This window comes from Eretmochelys imbricata, chromosome 2, assembly GCF_965152235.1.
Source record: "Eretmochelys imbricata isolate rEreImb1 chromosome 2, rEreImb1.hap1, whole genome shotgun sequence".
NCBI lineage: Eukaryota > Metazoa > Chordata > Testudines > Cheloniidae > Eretmochelys > Eretmochelys imbricata.
In genome coordinates, this window is record NC_135573.1 from 2429122 (window position 1) to 2448950 (window position 19829).

Genomic DNA, 19829 nt, shown 5'->3' on the forward strand with positions numbered 1-19829 from the left:
CGGCCCGGGACGCTGCCTCAGGCTCGCAGGGCTCAGGCTAAGGGGCTGTTTCATTGCAGTGCAGACTTTCAGGCTCGGGCTGGAGCCCAGGCTCTGGGACCCCGCAAGGTGGGAGGGCCGGCCGTGGGGCTCTCCTTGCAGGGCAGACATACCCGCAGAGGCATGCAGGAGTTCAAGTCTCTACAGCAGCTCTGTGAGCCCAGACGCGAGCGGGCCCGAACCAATCCCCCATATTATACAGAAACAGCAGCCGGAACGGCCATGTCTGCCAGCTCAGAGCAAAGCCCCTTGCCGAGAGCCTGGACCGGCCAGGACTGTGCTCTCCGAACAGCAGGAGAGTTCGGGCACGTCGGTCATCGCAGTTCAGAGAATTTGCTTGCATGGGTCTGAAACTTTCACTGATGTTAAAGAGCAGACAGACGCTGAGGATCTAGTCTGCCGACCTGCCTAGCCTGGCTCAGAGCCCTCATGCTGGGGGCTCCAGCTGTAGACGGAGGCGAATGGCCCCCCCACTCCCCCCAGAGGGCGGACGGCTCATCTTCCTGGCTGCAGCTGCCCCAGCCTCTTCCCACCAGCCCCAGCCTCCCTCCCAGTAGCTGTGTGAAAGCCACCAGACATCCAGCAGCGTCTCAGGCCAGCCTGATCGGGGTCTTACTGGGTTGGGCCTCCAGGAGGCAAAGGAGGGATAACGGGACAATTAGCCTCGGGAGTCTAGGCCTCTCTCAGGAGCCTGAAGGGCTACTGAGGTTAGCTCTGACCAGCTGTTATTAGGGCAGCTCTCCCCAGCTCACGGCCCTGTACGTGCACCAGAACTAGACCTCTAGGGTCCCCATTGCTACCGAAACGGCGAGTCTCTGTGCTGCTGCTCCCCCGCATCCAGCTGCCCCCACTGCCCTGGAACATCCAGCAACGGGGTTTGCAACAGCCCACGGCCCACCAGTGCAGTGAATTCGCAGGCAGCGTGTACCGACTGGTGCAGCCCAGGTCTGATGAGGAGGATAGCTGCTAAAGAAGTTTCTGAGCCCTAGGCGTGGTGGAGATGCTGAGCCCGGAGAGGCTCCGGCCCAGCACGGAGGCCAGGACGTGGCACAAGAGAAAGCTGTGCAGACACCCCCCCAAAGAAGCATTGCCTGCTGCTTTCCTAACCGGGCTTGACAAAGCAACCGCCACGCCAAGCTAAGCACCCGAGCGAACCAAAAGGAGGATGGAAGAGGCAGGGCCTTCAGCTCCAGGGGTTGGGGAGAGGGTCTCTCCTTTGGAGGAGCCGACACCTCAGCTTCACCTGTTTCCTGGGGGAAGTGAGTCAAAGAGTGGGGGTCTGCAGCCGCTGCTGATCAGTCACGAAAACAAAGCGAAGCGAGCCCCAGGCTGGTTAACAGCCTTACTAACTCACCCCGAGCTGCTCTAGCCTCGCGGCCAGCTGCGTGGGGCAGGTGTTGCAGACACCACGCTAGCTTCCCAAGCCAAAGCCCTGCCTTGCCAGCAGCACCATGCCGCCGGGATCAGCTGCGGGGAGACACCCCTGAGCACACTGGCTGAGACGCCCGTGGACAAAACCAGCAGCAGCCATCGAGTGCCACAAACCAGCCTAGGGTTCGTAAGCATGGCAGGCAAGGCCTTCGGTCAGGGAGAAAGCAGCGCCTGCCTCTGGGAACGCATGGGTTGTCTCAGGCCCAGGAAGGCCTCGGAAGTGCCGACAGACCAACCTGATAGCTCTGGGCCTTTGACCACCTCAGTGCTGCACTGCACGGGGCGGAGGGAAGAGAAGCAGCGACTGGGCAGCATGGAGGGGAACGTACTGCGGCCTCACTCGTCGCAGGGGGTGCCCCGAATCCTTTAGAAACAGAGCATCCGATCGGACCTCCCTGCTGAACCGCAGAGTGTGACTTCAAGCTCTCGGGGGGCCCCTCGGGACAGCAGGGTCCTACTGCCAGTCTTGGCACAAGCTCTGCACGGACAGCGTCCCAAGGCTGCCTATCCCCAGCGTGGCACAGACGGATTCCGGACTCTTTCACGGTGCCCCAGAGAGACCGGCAGAGCCGAGGGGGCTTCCTGGATTATAAAAGCAGCCAATAAACAACTCAGCGTGGCCTTCAACGGCAGGCAGCTGGGCTCCCCCGGAATCAGGCCGCTCTGCTCCGCACAGGGGCTGCCCGGGAGGAAAGCATGGCCTGTCACGTGCTGGAAGCCCTCAGCAGGAAATCTAACCTGATGGCAACGGCCTAACTATTGCACAGTCCTGTAACCTAGGCAGGCGCGAAGGACAGAGGCCTCGAGCCTGCCGACAGGCGGGGCAGTGGCCCTTTGGCTCTGGGCCCCCGAAGGGAACGGGGCGGCTCAACTCCGTCCAGCGCCTCCCCACTCAGACTGGATCCTGGCTTATCAACGGACTCAAGTGGCTGTTGCTGTCCGGGAGGTGCCCAACGAGAGCCAGGGCAGCGAGACAGCAGGGGGCTAGGGATGGAAGTTTGTTGCATGGCTCCTGAACAGAAGGAGAGCTTTGCTTCCCAGCTGCTTCCGTCTAGTCACCTCCCAGAAGCGTCCTCCCCCACCACGGTGAATTAGCAGGATGCCCCGGCACTGTGTGTTCTGCTCCATTGCAAGAGCTTCCGGGCCTTGCCAGTCTGGGAGAACAAGCTCAGAGCTTTAATGCCATGTGTGCAGGAGAGCCTTCTCCTCTGCCACTCTGGCCATTCAGAACACCCTCCTGGCCACGCTTGCTACTCTCTCTCTACATCACAGCCTAAGCCCCTCTCCCGCATCCAGGCACCCTAGTTTCACCCCTATCCCCCCATTAGATAGCTGAACGAGGAACTACTGTGCGTAACAGACACTAGCTGTGGGTATGGAAGGAGACAGCCCCTTCTCCTGGCAGCTGTCGCAGCACACGCTGGTTTCCCTTTCACAAGATGACAGGCCAATCCTGTTGGTGTACACTCCCAGAGCATTCAAAGAGTCTTCGCTTACCCCTGCCACAGGACAAAGCTCTCCACAAGCGGTCTCCTTCCTGGCATTTAGTGCCCTTTACTTGCAAAGCACTCCTGCCCCGAGTGAAACGTCCAGGTCATGATTTACGGAGAAATACAGGTGTCAGACACCAACAGTGCTTAGTCACTTTGACTCAGAATTCAGTACGTCTTGCGTACACTTCCATCCCCTACACGCATGACCAAAGCAGGCAGGTTTCTGAAGCACCAACTCTCTCAAAACTTCTTGTCTCACAGCATCGAACCAGAGGAGCACATGACCATAGGCAACCACCAGAGATCAACAGAAGGCCTATGGAACACACAACCCCAAAACCAGAGAGCTGTTCTCCCAGGCTTTCACTACAGAAGCCAACAGCCCCCCCGGCCCACTCTCACTTCAGCTTGCTTTCTACATGGAAACCAGGGATTCTCAAATGCTGGGTTGGGACCCCAAAGTGGGTCATGACCGTGTTCTAATGGGGTCACCAGGGCTGACGTTAGACTTGTTGGGTGGTGTCGCTCAGTTTCCACCCCCACAAAACCAACCCAGATTATTTTGTATTTCAGTGTCCTGACCGTTTATATTGCACCATTGCTCCTGGATCTGGTCCCTACTCTACTAGCCATGAAGTCAGAAGGACGCCCCGTGAGACAAAGATACAAAGCTCTGGCAAAAGAGATGGCCAAGCTCTAAGGGCTAGACATGCGTTAAGAGGCTGCCAAGACAGTTGAGCTCTCGGACATCCACACGCTGACTGTAAAGGAGGCCTGGCCTGCCAGTTCCACCCCCTCGCTGCATGCAGGCAGAAAGCAGAACGGCAGACGGTCGGCAATGGAGAGTGTCAGTTTTATGCTCAAAGCTAAATCGCCCTCAAACTGCCCCACTGTTGGTTCAAGTGCATGTAGGTCAAAAGTTTGGCAAAAGACGTGGTGGACCAAAACAGATGGATTTACTCATCAGGACACCGAGTCGCCCTGAAACTTTCCCTGCAAGGTAGAATACCAGCATCATTCGCGCCCCGTTCGTAAGGCGTCAGAGTCCATAAAACTGCCCAGGAGCCTCTGAGAATCCACAAGACCTCCGGGACTCATCCTGGGCCTGCCTCCCTGAAGCTTCCACAATCCAGGGGGTGGGGCACATTTCTCTTCACAGCCTCTCCCCATCTTTACTGCTCTCCTTCCTTGACCCATGCCCAAAACGGCAACCCACCCCTACCCTGCTCCCCAACAGCTGCGACATTGCTCTGACAGGGCCCAATCCCCTTCCTAGTTCAGACTCAAGATGCAGTCTAGGCGTCTTGTTCTCCAGTCCACGCAGAAGGAACAACTCTGGCCTGATGATAGAGGTCCCTGGGAGTGTCTGGGGATCTCCGGTGCTTGGTTAGCTGAAGAAGCTACCACAGAAGGGCTTTAATGCAGGAGAGGGGAAGAGAAGCCCACACCTCAGGTCACCGTACGTTGCCTGATATTGGGACTTCCTTTCAGGGACAGAAGCTAGAAAGCTACCCAGATCAGGCAGCACCAGGGTCCATGCAAACCCCAAGAGGGTCCTGTGCCCCGCCAGGCCCCAGAGTGCGGACCCATGGGTCTGTACCAAACCAACAACCTCCACACCAGCAGTTACTAATCATTGCTGGGCCCGTCTCCCTCTCAGGCACCAACAGCAGACCCCCGGCAAAGCACTTGAGCAAAAGAACAAGGAGAAGAGCAGGCTGTTCCGAAGTTGGACAAGGGAAGGCAGGTATGAGCGCAGTTCAAGGGAGTCTACACTGCCACCGAGGGCCATGGAGAGGAATCCTGGAGATTACACGTCCCACCCGGGGCAAAACAGCCAGGTTTAAATGAGCGGTCTCCAACACTGGCGTGGGTGAGGTGCCCTGCTCTAGCCCCATCCGGTTAGTTCGTTCTGACAGGCCAGGCCTGTTTTCTGAGTTGAGTGCTATTTCCAGGGCAAAGGCCAAACTCTTCAGCCACATGGGAGGGTGCCCAAGAGCAGCAGTATTTGACACGGTGTACACCGCAGACCAGGCCCTACGCCCAGCATCCTACGCCTCCACACTAACTGATCTGCTTCTTTGACACCGCCCATGGGCTGCTGGACAGGTTAGCAGCACAGCTCGCACCGTAGCGAAGCCTGGACACACCCGTACAGCCACTAGCCAGAGGAGAGGGCAGCTGAGACCGGACACACAGGCTCCATCTATGCTAGCTGTGTTTGGCACCCACCATCAAACACAGCTCCCAACATAGAATCATAGAACATCAGGGTTGGAAGGGACCTCAGGAGGTCATCTAGTCCAACCCCCTGCTCAAAGCAGGACCAAGCCCCAATTAAATCGTCCCAGCCAGGGCTTTGTCAAGCCTGACCTTAAAAGCTTCTAAGGAAGGAGATTCTACCACCTCCCTAGGTAACCCATTCCAGTGTTTCACCACCCTCCTAGTGAAGAAATTTTTCCTAATATCCAACCTAAACCTCCCCCACTGCAACTTGAGACCATTACTCCTTGTCCTGTCCTCTTCTACCACTGAGGATAGTCTAGAACCATCCTCTCTGGAACCACCTCTCAGGTAGTTGAAAGCAGCTATCAAATCCCCCCTCATTCTTCTCTTCTGCAGACTAAACAATCCCAGTTCCCTCAGCCTCTCCTCATAAGTCATGTGTTCCAGACCCCTAATCATTTTTGTTGCCCTTCACTGGACTCTCTCCAATTTATCCACATCCTTCTTGTAGTGTGGGGCCCAAAACTGGACACAGTACTCCAGATGAGGCCTCACCAATGTCGAATAGAGGGGAACAATCACGTCCCTCGATCTGCTGGCAAAGCCCCTACTTATACATCCCAAAATGCCATTGGCCTTCTTGGCAACAAGGGCACACTGCTGACTCCTATCCAGCGTCTCATCCACTGTCACCCCAGGTCCTTTTCTGCAGAACTGCTGCCTAGCCATTCGGTCCCTAGTCTGTAGCTGTGCTTTGGGTTCTTCCGTCCTAAGTGCAGGACCCTGCACTTATCCTTATTGAACCTCATCAGATTTCTTTTGGCTCAATCCTCCAATTTGTCTAGGTCCCTCTGTATCCTATCCCTGCCCTCCAGCGTATCAACCACTCCTCCCAGTTTAGTATCATCCACAAATCTGCTGAGAGTGCAATCCACACCATCCTCCAGATCATTTATGAAGATATTGAACAAAACCGGCCCCAGGACCGAACCCTGGGGCACTCCACTTGACACCGACTGCCAACTAGACATGGAGCCATTGATCACTACCCGTTGAGCCCGACAATCTAGCCAGCTTTCTACCCACCTTATAGTGCATTCATCCAGCCCGTACTTCTTTAACTTGCTGACAAGAATACTGTGGGAGACCGTGTCAAAAGCTTTGCTAAAGTCAAGAAACAATACATCCACTGCTTTCCCTTCATCCACAGAACCAGTAGTCTCATCATAGAAGGCAATTAGATTAGTCAGGCATGACCTTCCCTTGGTGAATCCATGCTGACTGTTCCTGATCACTTTCCTCTCGTGTAAGTGTTTCAGGATTGATTCCTTGAGGACCTGCTCCATGATTTTTCCGGGGACTGAGGTGAGGCTGACTGGCCTGTAGTTCCCAGGATCCTCCTTCTTCCCTTTTTTAAAGATTGGCACTACATTAGCCTTTTTCCAGTCATCCGGGACTTCCCCCGTTCGCCACGAGTTTTCAAAGATAACGGCCAATGACTCTGCAATCACAGCCGCCAATTCCTTTAGCACTCTCGGATGCAACTCGTCCGGCCCCATGGATTTGTGCACGTCCAGCTTTTCTAAATAGTCCCTAACCACCTCTTTCTCCACAGAGGGCTGGCCATCTACTCCCCATGTTGTGATGCCCAGCACAGCAGTCTGGGAGCTGTCCTTGTTCATGAAGACAGAGGCAAAAAAAGCATTGAGCACATTAGCTTTTTCCACATCCTCTGTCACTAGGTTGCCTCCCTCAGTCAGTAAGAGGCCCACACTTTTCTTGGCTTTCTTCTCGTTGCCAACATACCTCAAGAAACCCTTCTTGTTACTCTTGACATCTCTGGCTAGCTGCAGCTCCAGGTGCGATTTGGCCCTCCTGATTTCATTCCTACATGCCCGAGCAATATTTTTATACTCTTCCCTGGTCATATGTCCAACCTTCCACTTCTTGTGAGCTTCTTTTTTATGCTTAAGATCCGCTAGGATTTCACCGTTAAGCCAAGCTGGTCACCTGCCATATTTACTATTCTTTCGACTCATCGGGATGGTTTGTCCCTGTAACCTCAACAGGGATTCCTTGAAATACAGCCAGCTCTCCTGGACTCCTTTCCCCTTCATGTTAGTCCCCAGGGGATCCTACCCATCCGTTCCCTGAGGGAGTCGAAGTCTGCTTTCCTGAAGTCCAGGGTCCGTATCCTGCTGCTTACCTTTCTTGTCAGGATCCTGAACTCAACCAACTCATGGTCACTGCCTCCCAGATTCCCATCCACTTTTGCTTCCCCCACTAATTCTTCCCTGTTTGTGAGCAGCAGGTCAAGAAAAGCTCCCCCCCTAGTTTGCTCCTCTAGCACTTGTACCAGGAAATTGTCCCCTATGCTTTCCAAAAACTTCCTGGATTGTCTGTGCACCGCTGTATTGCTCTCCCAGCAGATATCAGGAAGATTAAAGTCACCCATGAGAACCAGGGCGTGCGATCTAGTAGCTTCTGCGAGTTGCCGGAAGAAAGCCGCATCCACCTCATCCCCCTGGTCCGTTGGATGAGGCTTTCTTCCGGCAACTCGCAAAAGCCAGCATTCAACAGCCACTGCAGAAAGGGCGAGCAGCCCGTTGTCATGAACTACCAGGCTGGTTTAGAACAGGGCACCAAATCCAGCCAACATTTTCAAATATTCATTTTAACCTTGGAACTTGGGAAAGCGTCTACAAAATGAAGCCTTTCTACCCAGTGCCAGTAAGCTGTGGTTCCTTTTACACTTATGTCAGACTGTGTCTGACTGCAGCTCTCTGCCTCACACCCACTCCTGCATCAAAGTCAGAAGTCCATTTTCAGCCTTTTACACTTATGTCAGACTGTGTCTGACTGCAGCTCTCTGCCTCACACCCACTCCTGCATCAAAGTCAGAAGTCCATTTTCAGCCTGACACAGGGAAGCCTCAGTGCAAATACACATGAAAATCTGGTCCGTTGCCCTGTATTGGGAGCCTGTCACATCTCCTACGCTAAGCAGGGTCAGGTTAGTGTTTGGATAAGAGACCAAGGCATACAGAGGTGCAGTGGAGAATCTGATAGGTGTTGCTCTTCCTTTGGGCCTTGCTCCCCTCAGGTTTCCTACCCTTGCTATAATTTAGGCAATTCTGGTAGCAACAGAGGGGCGCTCTGGTAGGCCAGCTGGTAGCATCCGAACCACCACCTCATAACTGCACTAGCAGCAGGGCTAGGGGGTACTGTGGTTAAGATGCCGGCTGTTGCTGGCTCCTTGTCTACACCGGACCAGTGGTAATGGCCAGGGGACATTTCAGGGGGAAAGGCCAGTCTTCCTGAGTCGGCACCAAACCCGTGCCCCAGCAGAGTCACTACGAAGTGCAGTGCTGCTGGAGGTGGCATCCTTCGCATGGGACACAACCAGTTCTGTTTGTTTATTTACTAACTTCTTGCCGTTATTAAAGAGCCCGTCTCCCTCTGGAGGAGTAGGGTCCGGAGGAAATTTCTACATTAGTGATTTAATTCTGCCTCCCTAAATGTCCCTTAATGCTACACAGGGTCCTCAATTACACAAGGTTGTCATGTGCTGTTAGACAGCTGCTCTGTTCCACTCTACAGATGGCTGCATTCATCTTCGTGTATGGGCTCTGTCCACAAAGTGCTTGAGGATCAGCAAGCTGCTGGAGGAATGCAAGACCTCTCACCATTTACTGTCTGTTCCACATCGGTTGCGAATGATAAATCACGTATTGTGACTTCACTGCAGAACTGGGGAGAGGACAGGAGAGGAGGCTCTTGTTTAACACACACTGGAAAATTCCTGTGACTGTGGTAAGGAGTTTTGTTTTAAACATGAAATCAAAAAGTAATCGGATTCCCGGCCAAGTCTGACATGTCTGATCGCTTTTCCTTGTGTGGAACCCCTCAGCTGCTTAAACTGGATTTCAACACTCCCAGCCTACCGTGCCACAGAACCCTCTGCATGAGCCAACCTGCAACGCATAGGCATCCCGCATACCAGAACCAGGCCCCCGACAGGCCCACGGGCTGGAAGCAGGCCCCCGACAGGCCCTCCTATTCCCATGTCTCCAGTCACCACAAAATGCCCAATGGGGGCTGTTCCTGGCGCCAGGGCAGTGGTGGGCATAGACGCACAGAGTACGAAGTGAGGTGCAGGACAGGGAGGGGAAACAGCTCTTGCCTTGGTAAAACGCCGCTGCAGCCACCCAGTTACTCCTGCTTCATAACAGGAGGGAGGCGAAAGGGGGAACACAGCCAGGAGCCCTATGCAAGGCCATGGGTCCTCAGACGTGCCCGTTCCCTGCTCTGACTCCAGCCCATTGACTGGCTGTGCTGATGAGGAAAGAAGGCAGCACAAAGGGCGCTCGAGACGCCGCCGTGCACAGGATGACGCTGGGGTTGACTTTAAGCAGTACCCTCTCAGCTTTGCTTCCCAGCTGCCTGCCACGCAAGCTCCTAAAGGACAGCAGCGCTACCCAGCATGGAGTCGAACCCAAGAGGAGTAAATTCCAGCACAGCTGAGGGGCAACAGAAACACTGAGGAGAGGTCAAGAACTCGGGCTGCATCCAGCCGGGAGCCAAGCTGTGGCTTTCAGTCAGGCAGATGCTGAATTCACAATCCTACCCAGCAGTCCTCAGTTACTGAAGGCACTCTGCTCACCTCCACCCCTGCACACCAGCTGCTGTTTGTGTGGTTAGCACCTAGACACAGCTACAGGTCTAGGAGAAGAACAACAGGGAACAGTCTGGTTCATGGGTAAGGCTACGATTTAATCACAGGTATTTTTAGTAAAAGTCATGGTCCGGTCATGGGGAACAAACAAAATTTCACAGCCCATGACCTGTCCGTGACCTTTACTATAAATACTCCTGACTAAATCATAGCTGGGGGGCCCCAGGGCACCACTTCTCTGGGGGGCCTCCGGGGCACTGCTGCTCGGGTGGTCCCCGGGGCCAGCTGCCCAAGCAGCGGCTGGCGTGGCTGTCCCTGGAGAAGCCTGAGCAGCTGGCCCCGAGGCGAGCTGATCGAGCAGCCCTGGGGTCAGCCACACTGGCCTCTGCAGAAGTCACGGAGCTCGTGGAAAGTCGCAGAATCCGTGACTTCCATGACGGACATGGAGCCTTACTCATGGGACATGCTCCAAGGCCAGAACCCTGGTTCTACTTCTGCCTCTGCCACTGGCTGTGTGAGCTTTTTGTAAATCACTTCCCTTCTTGGGCCAAGCCAAGGCAAGGAAAACAAGCCATTAAACCTCACCCTTCAGGGGTTAAACTAATCTCACCACAAGGAGTTATAAAGAGACTGAATGTGGAGGCAGGATTATCCCACCGCTGCCTATGTGGGGTGCTTACACCTTCCTCCAAAGCACCTGTCAGAGACCAGACCTGTGTTCCGCCCTGGCCAGCAAGGCAATCCCAGAGCTGCTCTTTCAGGGCGTTAGCGTGCACAGGGTTTCACTGTTATATAAACACTGACTATATTAGTGTTTAAAAATGTGGCAGTTACAAAATTTTAACTTGCTCATTGTAAATTACTTGTTTTCTTACTCTGGACGTGATCTTACGCTTCAGTTTCCTAATCTGTGACACAGGAATCACAGCAGCAGCTCACAGGAGCTGTACCCAGGTTAGTATTTGCATTCAGCTGGAAGGCGGTGTAGGAGAGTGGAGGATCTCACTCTAGAAATGGCAGGAGACCTAGACGTCCTTTAGTTATTAACACGCAAGGAACACTCCAGCTTCCTCTACCATCTCGCTGCAGTAAACGCACATCTCCTCTGCCAGAACTGCTGCTCCCCAAACCTCGGTTCTCAAGCTATTTTTGCACGGCAGCTGAATGATACAATCATAGAATATCAGGGTTGGAAGACACCTCAGGAGGTCATCTAGTCCAATCCCAACTAAATCATCCCAGCCAGGAATCTGAGAAGCATGTCCTATGTTGTCACCACACAGAATAATAAACCACACGCTTAATAAGCGCCCCCACAATAATAAGAAATTCGTCCGCATGAGCTGTCTCTCATTATCCTGGGTCACATGCATACAAACCACCTCCCTTTCTTCCCCTACCACCAAGGCCTGCAAACTGAAGCCATGAGGCTTTCTCATGGAGGAGTCTCCCTACCTGGCAAATCCTTTGGCATGTGACTCACATAAACTGTTGACAGGAGAGGGTGGGGGGAGAGCACTGATTTCTTGGGCATGGAATTGTCTTTCTAGGCAAAGTTACATTTTAAGAGAGAACTCGGGGCACAGCTACAAGGCACCAGTATTATACGGCCACATTCTGACATTTCACACTTACTTGTGCCTTCTTTGAGAGGGAATTGCCTTTCCGCTTCCCCTCATCATTGCTGTCCTGGTCCTCCGCCTCCTCCTCTGTGCTGCTGTCACTTCCAGAATCCTCCAGCCCAGAGTAGACGCTCTCTTCGCTGTCTGTCAGGTCATCACTTTCCTGGGCTTGCTCCTCCAGCACTTGGGTACTGGGAATGGACAGCTGAAAAGAAAGCGCAAACATCACTGCACAGAACCCTCAACGGTCTGCACCCAAAGAGATCATATCCTCACAGTTAGCCACAGTCTAAGGCCTTGTCGACGCGCGGAGGATTTGGCTAGTACAGTTATACCAGCAAACCCTCCTGTGTGCACAGTTACACCAGTGTAAATGAGTTACACCGGTTCAGGGAACTGGCAATAGAACTTGTGTAGAACTATGCTAGGGCTTTTATTGCCATAGCTACAGCAGTACATTGCTATGCTGGTAAAACTTATCTGCAAAGACCAGGCCTAAGAGGGACACGAGTAAGGGTCACAAACTTGATGGCTTCCCAGAAATGCTGCTGTTAGTTACTTAAATTTGATGATGCCCCTCCCTGCTAGGAGAAGTCTCCAGAGGGCCTGCTTCACCCGTACAAGCGAGACACGGTTCACCTGCATGCCAATTCCCTTAACTGTAGAAACACAGAAGTGCAAGGGATTTCAGGAGGTTGGCTAGTCCAGCCCCCTGTGCTGAGGCAGGGCCAAGAACACAGAGACCTTCCCTGACAGCTGTTTGTCCAACCTGTTCTTACAAGCCTCCCAGGACAGGAATTCCACAACTTCCCTTGGAAGCCTGTTCTAGTATTTAAGTAGTTAGAAAGTTTTTCCTAATGTCTAACTTAAATCTCCCTTGATGCAGACTAAGGCCATTGCTACTTCTCCTACCTTCAGCGGCCATGGAGAACAATTGATCATCATCCTCTTTATAACAGCCTTAATATACTTGAAGACTGATCAGGTCTCTTCCCAGTCTGCTTTACTCAAGGCTAGACACGCCCAGTGCTTTTTAACCTCTCCTCATGGGTCAGGTTTTCTAAACCTTTTATTATTTTTGTTGCTCTCTTCTGGACTCTAGCCAATTTTTCCACATCTTTCCTAAAGCGTGGTGCCCAAAGCTGGACACATTACCCTTGGCCGAGGCCTCACCAGCACCAAGTAGAATGGGACAGTTACCTCCAGTGTCTTACATATGAAGGCCCCGTTAATACACCGCAGAATGATATTAGCCTTTTTCACAACTGCTTCAGGATATTGACTCATATTCATTTTAAGACCCACTATAACTCTCAGATCCTTTTCAGCAGTACTACTGCCTAGCCAGTTATTCCTCATTTTGTACTTGTGCATTTGACTTTTCCTTCCTAGGTATAGCACTTATGAAATCAGCAAGATGAAATTCAAGACCCATTCTCCAATATGTCACGGTCATTTTGAATTCTAATCCTGCTCTCCAAAGTGTTTGCAACCCCTCCTAAGCACACCCGGGGCTGACCTCTGCAAAACCACACTAGATACATTCCCCCAGATTGACAGTAAACCATGGATACCTACGCTTTGAGCATGATCTTTCAACCATTTGTGTACCCACCCTATAGTAATTTAATCAAGACGACATTTCCCTAGTTTGTTTATGAGATTGTCATGTGGGACCGCCACAAAAGTCTTACAAAAAAAAAAAAAAAAATCAAGATATATCATGTCTACTGCTTCCCCTCATCCTCTAGGAAATTAGGGTGGTTTTGCATGAGAAATCCATATGAACTATTATTTATCACCTTATTATCCTCTAGGTGTTTAATAGTTTATTCCAGTACATTTTCAGGTATCAAAGTTGGGCTGACTGGTCTACTATTTCCCAGGTCCTCTTTGTTCTCCTTTTTAATGTAGGTGCAATGTTTGTCCTTCTCTAGTCCTCCGGGACCTCACCTGTCCTCCATGAGCTCTTAAAGAGGACCACGAATGGATCCAGATTTTCAGCTGGTTCTTTAAGCACCCTAGGGCAAATAATGTCAGATCCTGCTAACTTGAATACATCTAGCTTATTTAGATATCTTTTAACCTGTCCTTCCCTCCCCACCCCCCAGCCATTATGTCTGTGTCCCCCCCCCCCTTGTTATTAATATTGTGTTAACCATTCGGGCACTATTAACCTGTTTAGCGAAGACTGAACCAAAGTAGGAATTAAACACCTCAGCCTTCTTGGTGCTGCTCGTTATTAGCTGTTATTCTCCACTAAGTAGTGGGCCTACACTTGCCTTCATCTTTCTCTTGCACCTATTGTATTTATTTTCCTAGCTAGGGCACAGCTTTGCCACTGAACCATTTTCCAATCCCAGCTCTGGCTCCTGGAATCTACCCTTTGCATTGCCTCCCTCTGGGCTCTAGAGACCCCTCTTTTGGAAACTTTCAGCCACTCAGTGCTGCCTATTGGTTGCCCAGGAGTGGCCAATTCCCTACCTCTGGGTCTCCTGTGGACCTGCCTCCCACTGATTCCCCTCAGAAACGTCCTCCCAGAGAGTCCCTTCACATACACATCCCCACCCTCAGATAAAAGCCTTTCATAGCCCATGAGCCAGTCCCTAGTCCCAGCACCACCCCTGTGCAGCTAGGGCAGTAAAGGGAGTTCAAGCAACGCTGGATTTTGTAATATGGGAACTGTGAGCTAGCCTCGCTTACTGCAAAGTACCACCCTAAGCGGTTACCTCTGAAACCCTGGATAAACATCAGTTTCCACACCGATGTGCAGCTAATTCTATTGATGAAGGGGGGGAAGCAACAGCCACTCTCAGCAGTGCATCGCAAACACCCCACACGCGCACACTGTCCCGCCTGAAGTTGCGCAATCCTGTAACTCTCATAAGCACCAGCGAGGACAAACAGGTCTCCCTAAAGTTACAAGGGAGAGTTACTCAGCTTTGCCAATGACATTCAGCAGAAAACTCTCGCTCCCCACCTTGAAAACAGAAAAAGGGAGCGTGTACACAACAGACACGGAGAGACCGTAAAGGTCCCAGCCCCGGAGAGAGAGCTGCCTTTGTATATCCGGCTTCAGCGATGGGTCTAGGAATCTCTCCCCATCCCCCAGCTACGGGCTGCAGGCCCCCTCACCTGGTCCCAGGAAATAGACTGAGACGCTCAGGAAGGAAGAGACCTGGCTCAAGGGCAGGGGCCGGAGCGAGGGGGGGGTGTGCAGCGCCGAGCACATGCTGGCATGACTGGGAGCAGAACGCGATCCCCCCCCTCCCCGACCCAAACACACACTGACCCCCCCCCCGCCTCGGGGCCCCTGCGCCCGCTCCCCTCCCCCCGCCACGGGCCCCGCCTCACCCGGCGGCTCCCCCCCGCCCGCTCCATGGCTCCTTCCCGGCAGGGCAGCTCCTCCAGCGGCGGCTCCACGAGTCCCGCGTGCGCCGCGCTGCTCCGCCTCCTCGCCCCACGTGCGGGGTCAGAGGTCACGGTGCTCCGCCCCCTCGCGCGGTACTCGGGAATATTTCCCGGTTCCTCCCCAGGGGAGCGGCCTATCCCAGGACAGGCCGTTCTGCACCGCACGGCTGGGAAAAGCGTTCCGGTCCCAAGTGGACTGGGGTCAAGGGGTCAAAGGTCAGAGGAGCCAGTGGCTCCAGCGCATGCGCTTTCTATCATTCCCACCCCCCCCCGCGCATTTACCTGGGCGCTCCGTGCGCATGCGCCTCTCTCCAGCCCGTGCTTCGGACGGGGGAAGAGCGCATGAGGCAGACAGCGCAAGCGCAGAGCTCGGGGCCTGTCGGGGAGGGGGTGGAGACAGTGGGGTGGGCTGCGCATGCGCCCCGCTGGCTCAGAAGGGGGCTTGGCCGCCACCGAGAGGCGTCCCAAGATGGCGGCGGCCATGCTGGGCTCCGGGGGGTTCCGTGCGCAGGCCGCGGCCGGGCCCCGCCGCGGCGGGAGGCGGCGCTAGCGACCCTCGGCGAGCCGGGCCCCTCGCCTCTGTCTCGGCGGCTGGGCCCCGCGGCCCCCTGCGGCGCTCCTGGGCCCCGGCGGGCCCCGGCCTCTCGTGGGCCCGCGGCCGGGCCCCGCGCGCTGAGCCCCGGCCCCGCGGGGATGGAGGGCCTGGGGGCGGCTGGGGTGGGCGCGGGCCCCGGCGGCGGCGGCAGCAGCAACGTCCCCGCCTTCCTCACCAAGCTGTGGACCCTGGTGGAGGATCCCGACACCGACCCGCTCATCTGCTGGAGCCCGGTGAGTGGCGGGGCCCGGAGCGCGCTGCCGGGAGCGGGGCCCGGGCCTTGTCCCGCGGGGCTGGGCCCCTGGCCGGGGGGCTCTCGCCAGGGCAGCCGCCCTCCGGCCGCGGCCTTCGCCCCCGGGGGAGCCCCACGCTGCGCCCCGGGCGGGCAGCCGCCCCGGGAGGCGTTGGGCCCGGGGAGTCCCGGGGCGGCCCTTCGTGGTGTGAACTCCGAGCACTGGCTGGCGGGAGCCAGTGGCGGGTCCGTGGGGCGGCTCGGAGCGGGGAGGCCGGGAAGCATTTTGGGGGGCAAGCAGGGAGCAGGCAACACACCCCCTCGCCGAGCGCCCAGAGCAGCATAGTTTGAGGCCATAGTTTAAGGCCCAAGGTGCATCTTTCAGGATGTTCCCCGGGGAGTAATTGCCTGTTCCAGTTGATATCGCTGAACTACCTAACAAATTGAGCACGTGGTTTTGATTAGCGGATTTGATCTTCCCCAACTTTCTCTTAGAGGTTGATTAAACGAGAAAGTTGCACTGGTTTAATTGAAGGTTTGAGTTGAACGGACTCTTTTTTAAAACGTAAGAGAGGCTGCATAGGCACTCTTACTGAGTTTAAACCAAAATCGTCCACTCTCAAACAGCTACAAGAATGGATATACAGGAATTTCTACTGGCTTAAAAAGAATACTTTAACTGAAACTGATGCAACTCTTTGGCTTAGAAAAAACCCTGCACTCTGTGTACCTGTGAAAAGACCACACAGGTGATATTTAATCATGAGACCCTGGGACTGTCTATAAACAGTTTTTAAACCAGTATAACTATTCTGTTATCATAGACTATCCTGGTTGGAAGGGACCTTAGGGGGTCATCTAGTCCAACCCCCTGCTCAAAGCAGGACCAATCCCCAATTTTTGCCCCACATCCCTAAATGGCCCCCTCAAGGATTGAACTCACAATCCTGGGTGTAGCAGGCCAATGCTCAAACCACTGAGCTATCCCTCCCCCCTTTGGGGGGTAATTTTTGTAATTTAAATAATTATATCCATACAACTCCAAGTGTGCTGATGCAGTTGTAAGGATGCCTTATACTGGTGTACGTTATTCCCCTTCTTTTATGGGAGTAAGTATAAGCACCAACATATGGGTATAATTTAGTGGTTCTCAAACTGGGGGTTGGGACCCCATTTTAATGGGTCACCAGGGCTGGTGTTAGACATGCTGGGGCCCGGGGCTGAAGCCTGAGCCCCACTGCCCAGGATCGAAGCCTGAGCCCCACTGCCTGGGGCCCACCCTAAGGGCTTCAGCCTAGGCTGTGTGACTCAGGCTTTGGTATCAGCCCTGAGTAGCAGGGCTCAGGTTACAGCCCACCCCCGCTGAAGCCATTGAACTTCTGCTTTGGCCCCTGGGATAGTGGGACTCGGACTTTGACTTTGGTCCCCAACCTGGGGTGGCAGGGTTTGGGCAGACTCAGGCTTTGGTCCCTGCTTCTGGGGTCATGTAGTAATTTTTGTTGTCAGAAGAGGGTCACAGTGCAATGAAGTTTGAGAACCCCGGTATAACTCTGTGCAGGCTATACCAGTATAGTTAAATTGGTACAACTTTTGTGTGTAGACAAACCATTGTAGAACTGTATCTCCTGAACAGTAGTAGGAGTAGAGAGGTTATTTTACTTCTGTATATGGCATTGGTGTGACTGCTGCTGTAATACTGTGCCCAGGACTGGTGTCCTCAATTCAAGAGGGATGTTGATAAATTGGAGAGGGGTCAGAGAAGAGATGTGAGAGTAACTAAAGGATTAGAAAACATGCCTTATAGTAATACTCAAGGAGTTCAGTCTGTTTTGATTAACAAAGAAGTTTAAAGGGTGACTTGATTACCATCTATAAATATCTATGCGGGGAACAAATATTTAATGGTGGGCTCTTCAGTCTAGCAGAGAACGGTCTAACACGATCCAATGGCTGGAAGTTGAAGCTAGACAAATTCAGACTGGTAGTAAGGTATACATTTTTAACAGTGAGGCCATGTCTACACTAGCAAGCTTACAGTGGCACAGGTGTACCAATGCTGCTGTGCCACTGTAAGATTGCTCAAGTAGCTGCTTTCTGCTGGCTGAAGAGAGTTCTCCTGTTGACACAATAAGACCACCCCACGAGTGGCGGTAGCTGTGTTGGTGGGAGAAGCTTTTCTGCCAACATAGTGCTGACCACACCAGCGCTTCTGTCAGTTTAATTTATGTTGCTCAGGGCGGTGTTTTTTCACACCTCTGAGTGACATAACTTATACCAACAAAAGTAGTAGTGTAGACATGGCCTGAGAGTAATTAAGCATTGAAATGTATTACCAAGGGTCCTGGTGGATTCCCCATCGTCACTGCTAATTTTTTGCTGGTTTTTTTCCTAAAATTTCTGCTCTAGGAATTATTTTGGGAACTTCTCTGGCCTGTTGTCAAGGTTCCTTCCCCACTCTGAACTCTAGGGTACAGATGTGGGGACCTGCATGAAAAACCCTCTAAGCTTATTTTTACCAGCTTAGGTTAAAACTTCCCCAAGGTACAAACTATTTTACCTTTTGCCCCTGGACTTTATTGCTGCCACCACCAAGCGTCTAACAGGGAAAGAGCCCGCTTGAAAACGTCTTTCCCCCCAAAATCCTCCCAAACCTACACCCCCTTTCCTGGGGAAGGCTTGATAAAAATAGTCACCAATTTGCTTAGGTGAGCACAGACCCAAACCCTTGGATCTTAAGAACAATGAAAAAGCAATCAAGTTCTTAAAAGAAGAATTTTAATTGAAGAAAAAGTAAAAGAATCACCTCTGTAAAATCAGGATGGTAAATACCTTACAGGGTAATCTGATTCAAAACATAGAGAATCCCTCTCAGCCAAACCTTAAGTTACAAAAAGACACAAAAACAGGAATATACATTCCATTCAGCACAACTTATTTTATCAGCCATTTAAACAAAACAGAATCTAACGCATATCTAACTAGATTACTTATTAGCCCTTTACAGGAGTTCTGACCTGCATTCCTGCTCTGGTCCCGGCAAAAGCAACACACAGACAGAGAGAACCCTTTGTTTCTCCCCCCTCCAGCTTTGAAAGTATCTTGTCTCCTCATTGGTCATTTTGGTCAGGTGCCAGCGAGGTTATCTTTAGCTTCTTAACCCTTTATAGGTGAAAGGGTTTTTTCTTCTGGCCTGAAGGGATTTAAAGGTGGTTAGCCTTCCCTTTATATTTATGACCCTGTGTTATACAGGAGGTCAGATTAGGTGATCAGGGTGGTCCCTTCTGGCTTTGTAATCTATGAAACAGGTGCGATAGGTCCAGCGTATTCAGTACTCATCATGAACCTGGGCTTCCATGAGAATGAGAGTTGCAGTTGTGCAGCGTCTAATCCCCCTGCATTCTGCCAAGCTGAGGAAACTTCAGTTTTTATAAGAAAAGTGACAGTGTCAGGGACTGATGCAGTAAAGTCTTTCAAAAAAGAAATTCTGTTGCAGCCAACACGTGTTTCTGAGTTCAAAGGAAAGATGCTTCCTCATTCTTGGTTCTTAATTTCACAGAATGAGCAAGCACAAAAGTTTCTTGAATGTTTCTGTAAGTTAAATGCTCAGTGTTTCATTCATAAACTCAATGTGTAAACTGCAGTATTGTATCTGTGGTCTTATTTTGAAATGAAATCATAAAACTCTGATGTTAATATTGACAAATGTCATACAGAAGATTGACTTCACGTGAGGAATAGACAGCTTGTACGGGTGGAGCTGCTCTCTACCAGGTCCTGTTTAACTGTCTAGTACCATGCGATGTTACATGTTCTTGAATGTAGTTGCCAGTATGTTGTTTCCGATAGATACACATCCTAACTTCAGAAGTGATAACTTTCAGAAACAAGTCACTTGTTTCCTCTATAAATCAATGAAAGTTCAGCGTTTGGGTAAGGAACTTGTTTACATTCCTGTCTGAGGCGGTGTTATGCTGTCAGGACTGAAGCAATAACCTGAGAAACATGAATCAGTGCCTTTTTGGAAGTGGTTAACTGTATGGATTGGCCAATCATGTTGTTTAATGAGGCACTCTCAAGTCAAGCCTCTACTGCCAGAAATAAGTAAT

At 52.4% G+C, this 19829-nt stretch overlaps 2 protein-coding genes across 2 annotated transcripts in view; one reads left to right on the forward strand and one right to left on the reverse strand.

Moving 5' to 3' along the window:
- The window catches only part of BOP1 (BOP1 ribosomal biogenesis factor), a 113102-nt gene extending 97947 nt beyond the window's left edge, over nucleotides 1-15155 (reverse strand). Inside the window, exons 1-2 of the mRNA XM_077809634.1 lie at nucleotides 14840-15155; nucleotides 11499-11690 (exon numbers count right to left, since the gene is read on the reverse strand). Of these exons, the coding sequence (XP_077665760.1) occupies nucleotides 11499-11690; nucleotides 14840-14866 (219 nt within the window). The 5' untranslated portion in view covers nucleotides 14867-15155. The remainder of the gene's footprint in view (nucleotides 1-11498; nucleotides 11691-14839) is intronic.
- A 401-nt stretch (nucleotides 15156-15556) lies between these two features.
- Nucleotides 15557-19829, forward strand: part of HSF1 (heat shock transcription factor 1) — a 97758-nt gene continuing 93485 nt past the window's right edge. The window contains exon 1 of the mRNA XM_077809635.1: nucleotides 15557-15724. Within this exon, the coding sequence (XP_077665761.1) occupies nucleotides 15590-15724 (135 nt within the window). The 5' untranslated portion in view covers nucleotides 15557-15589. The remainder of the gene's footprint in view (nucleotides 15725-19829) is intronic.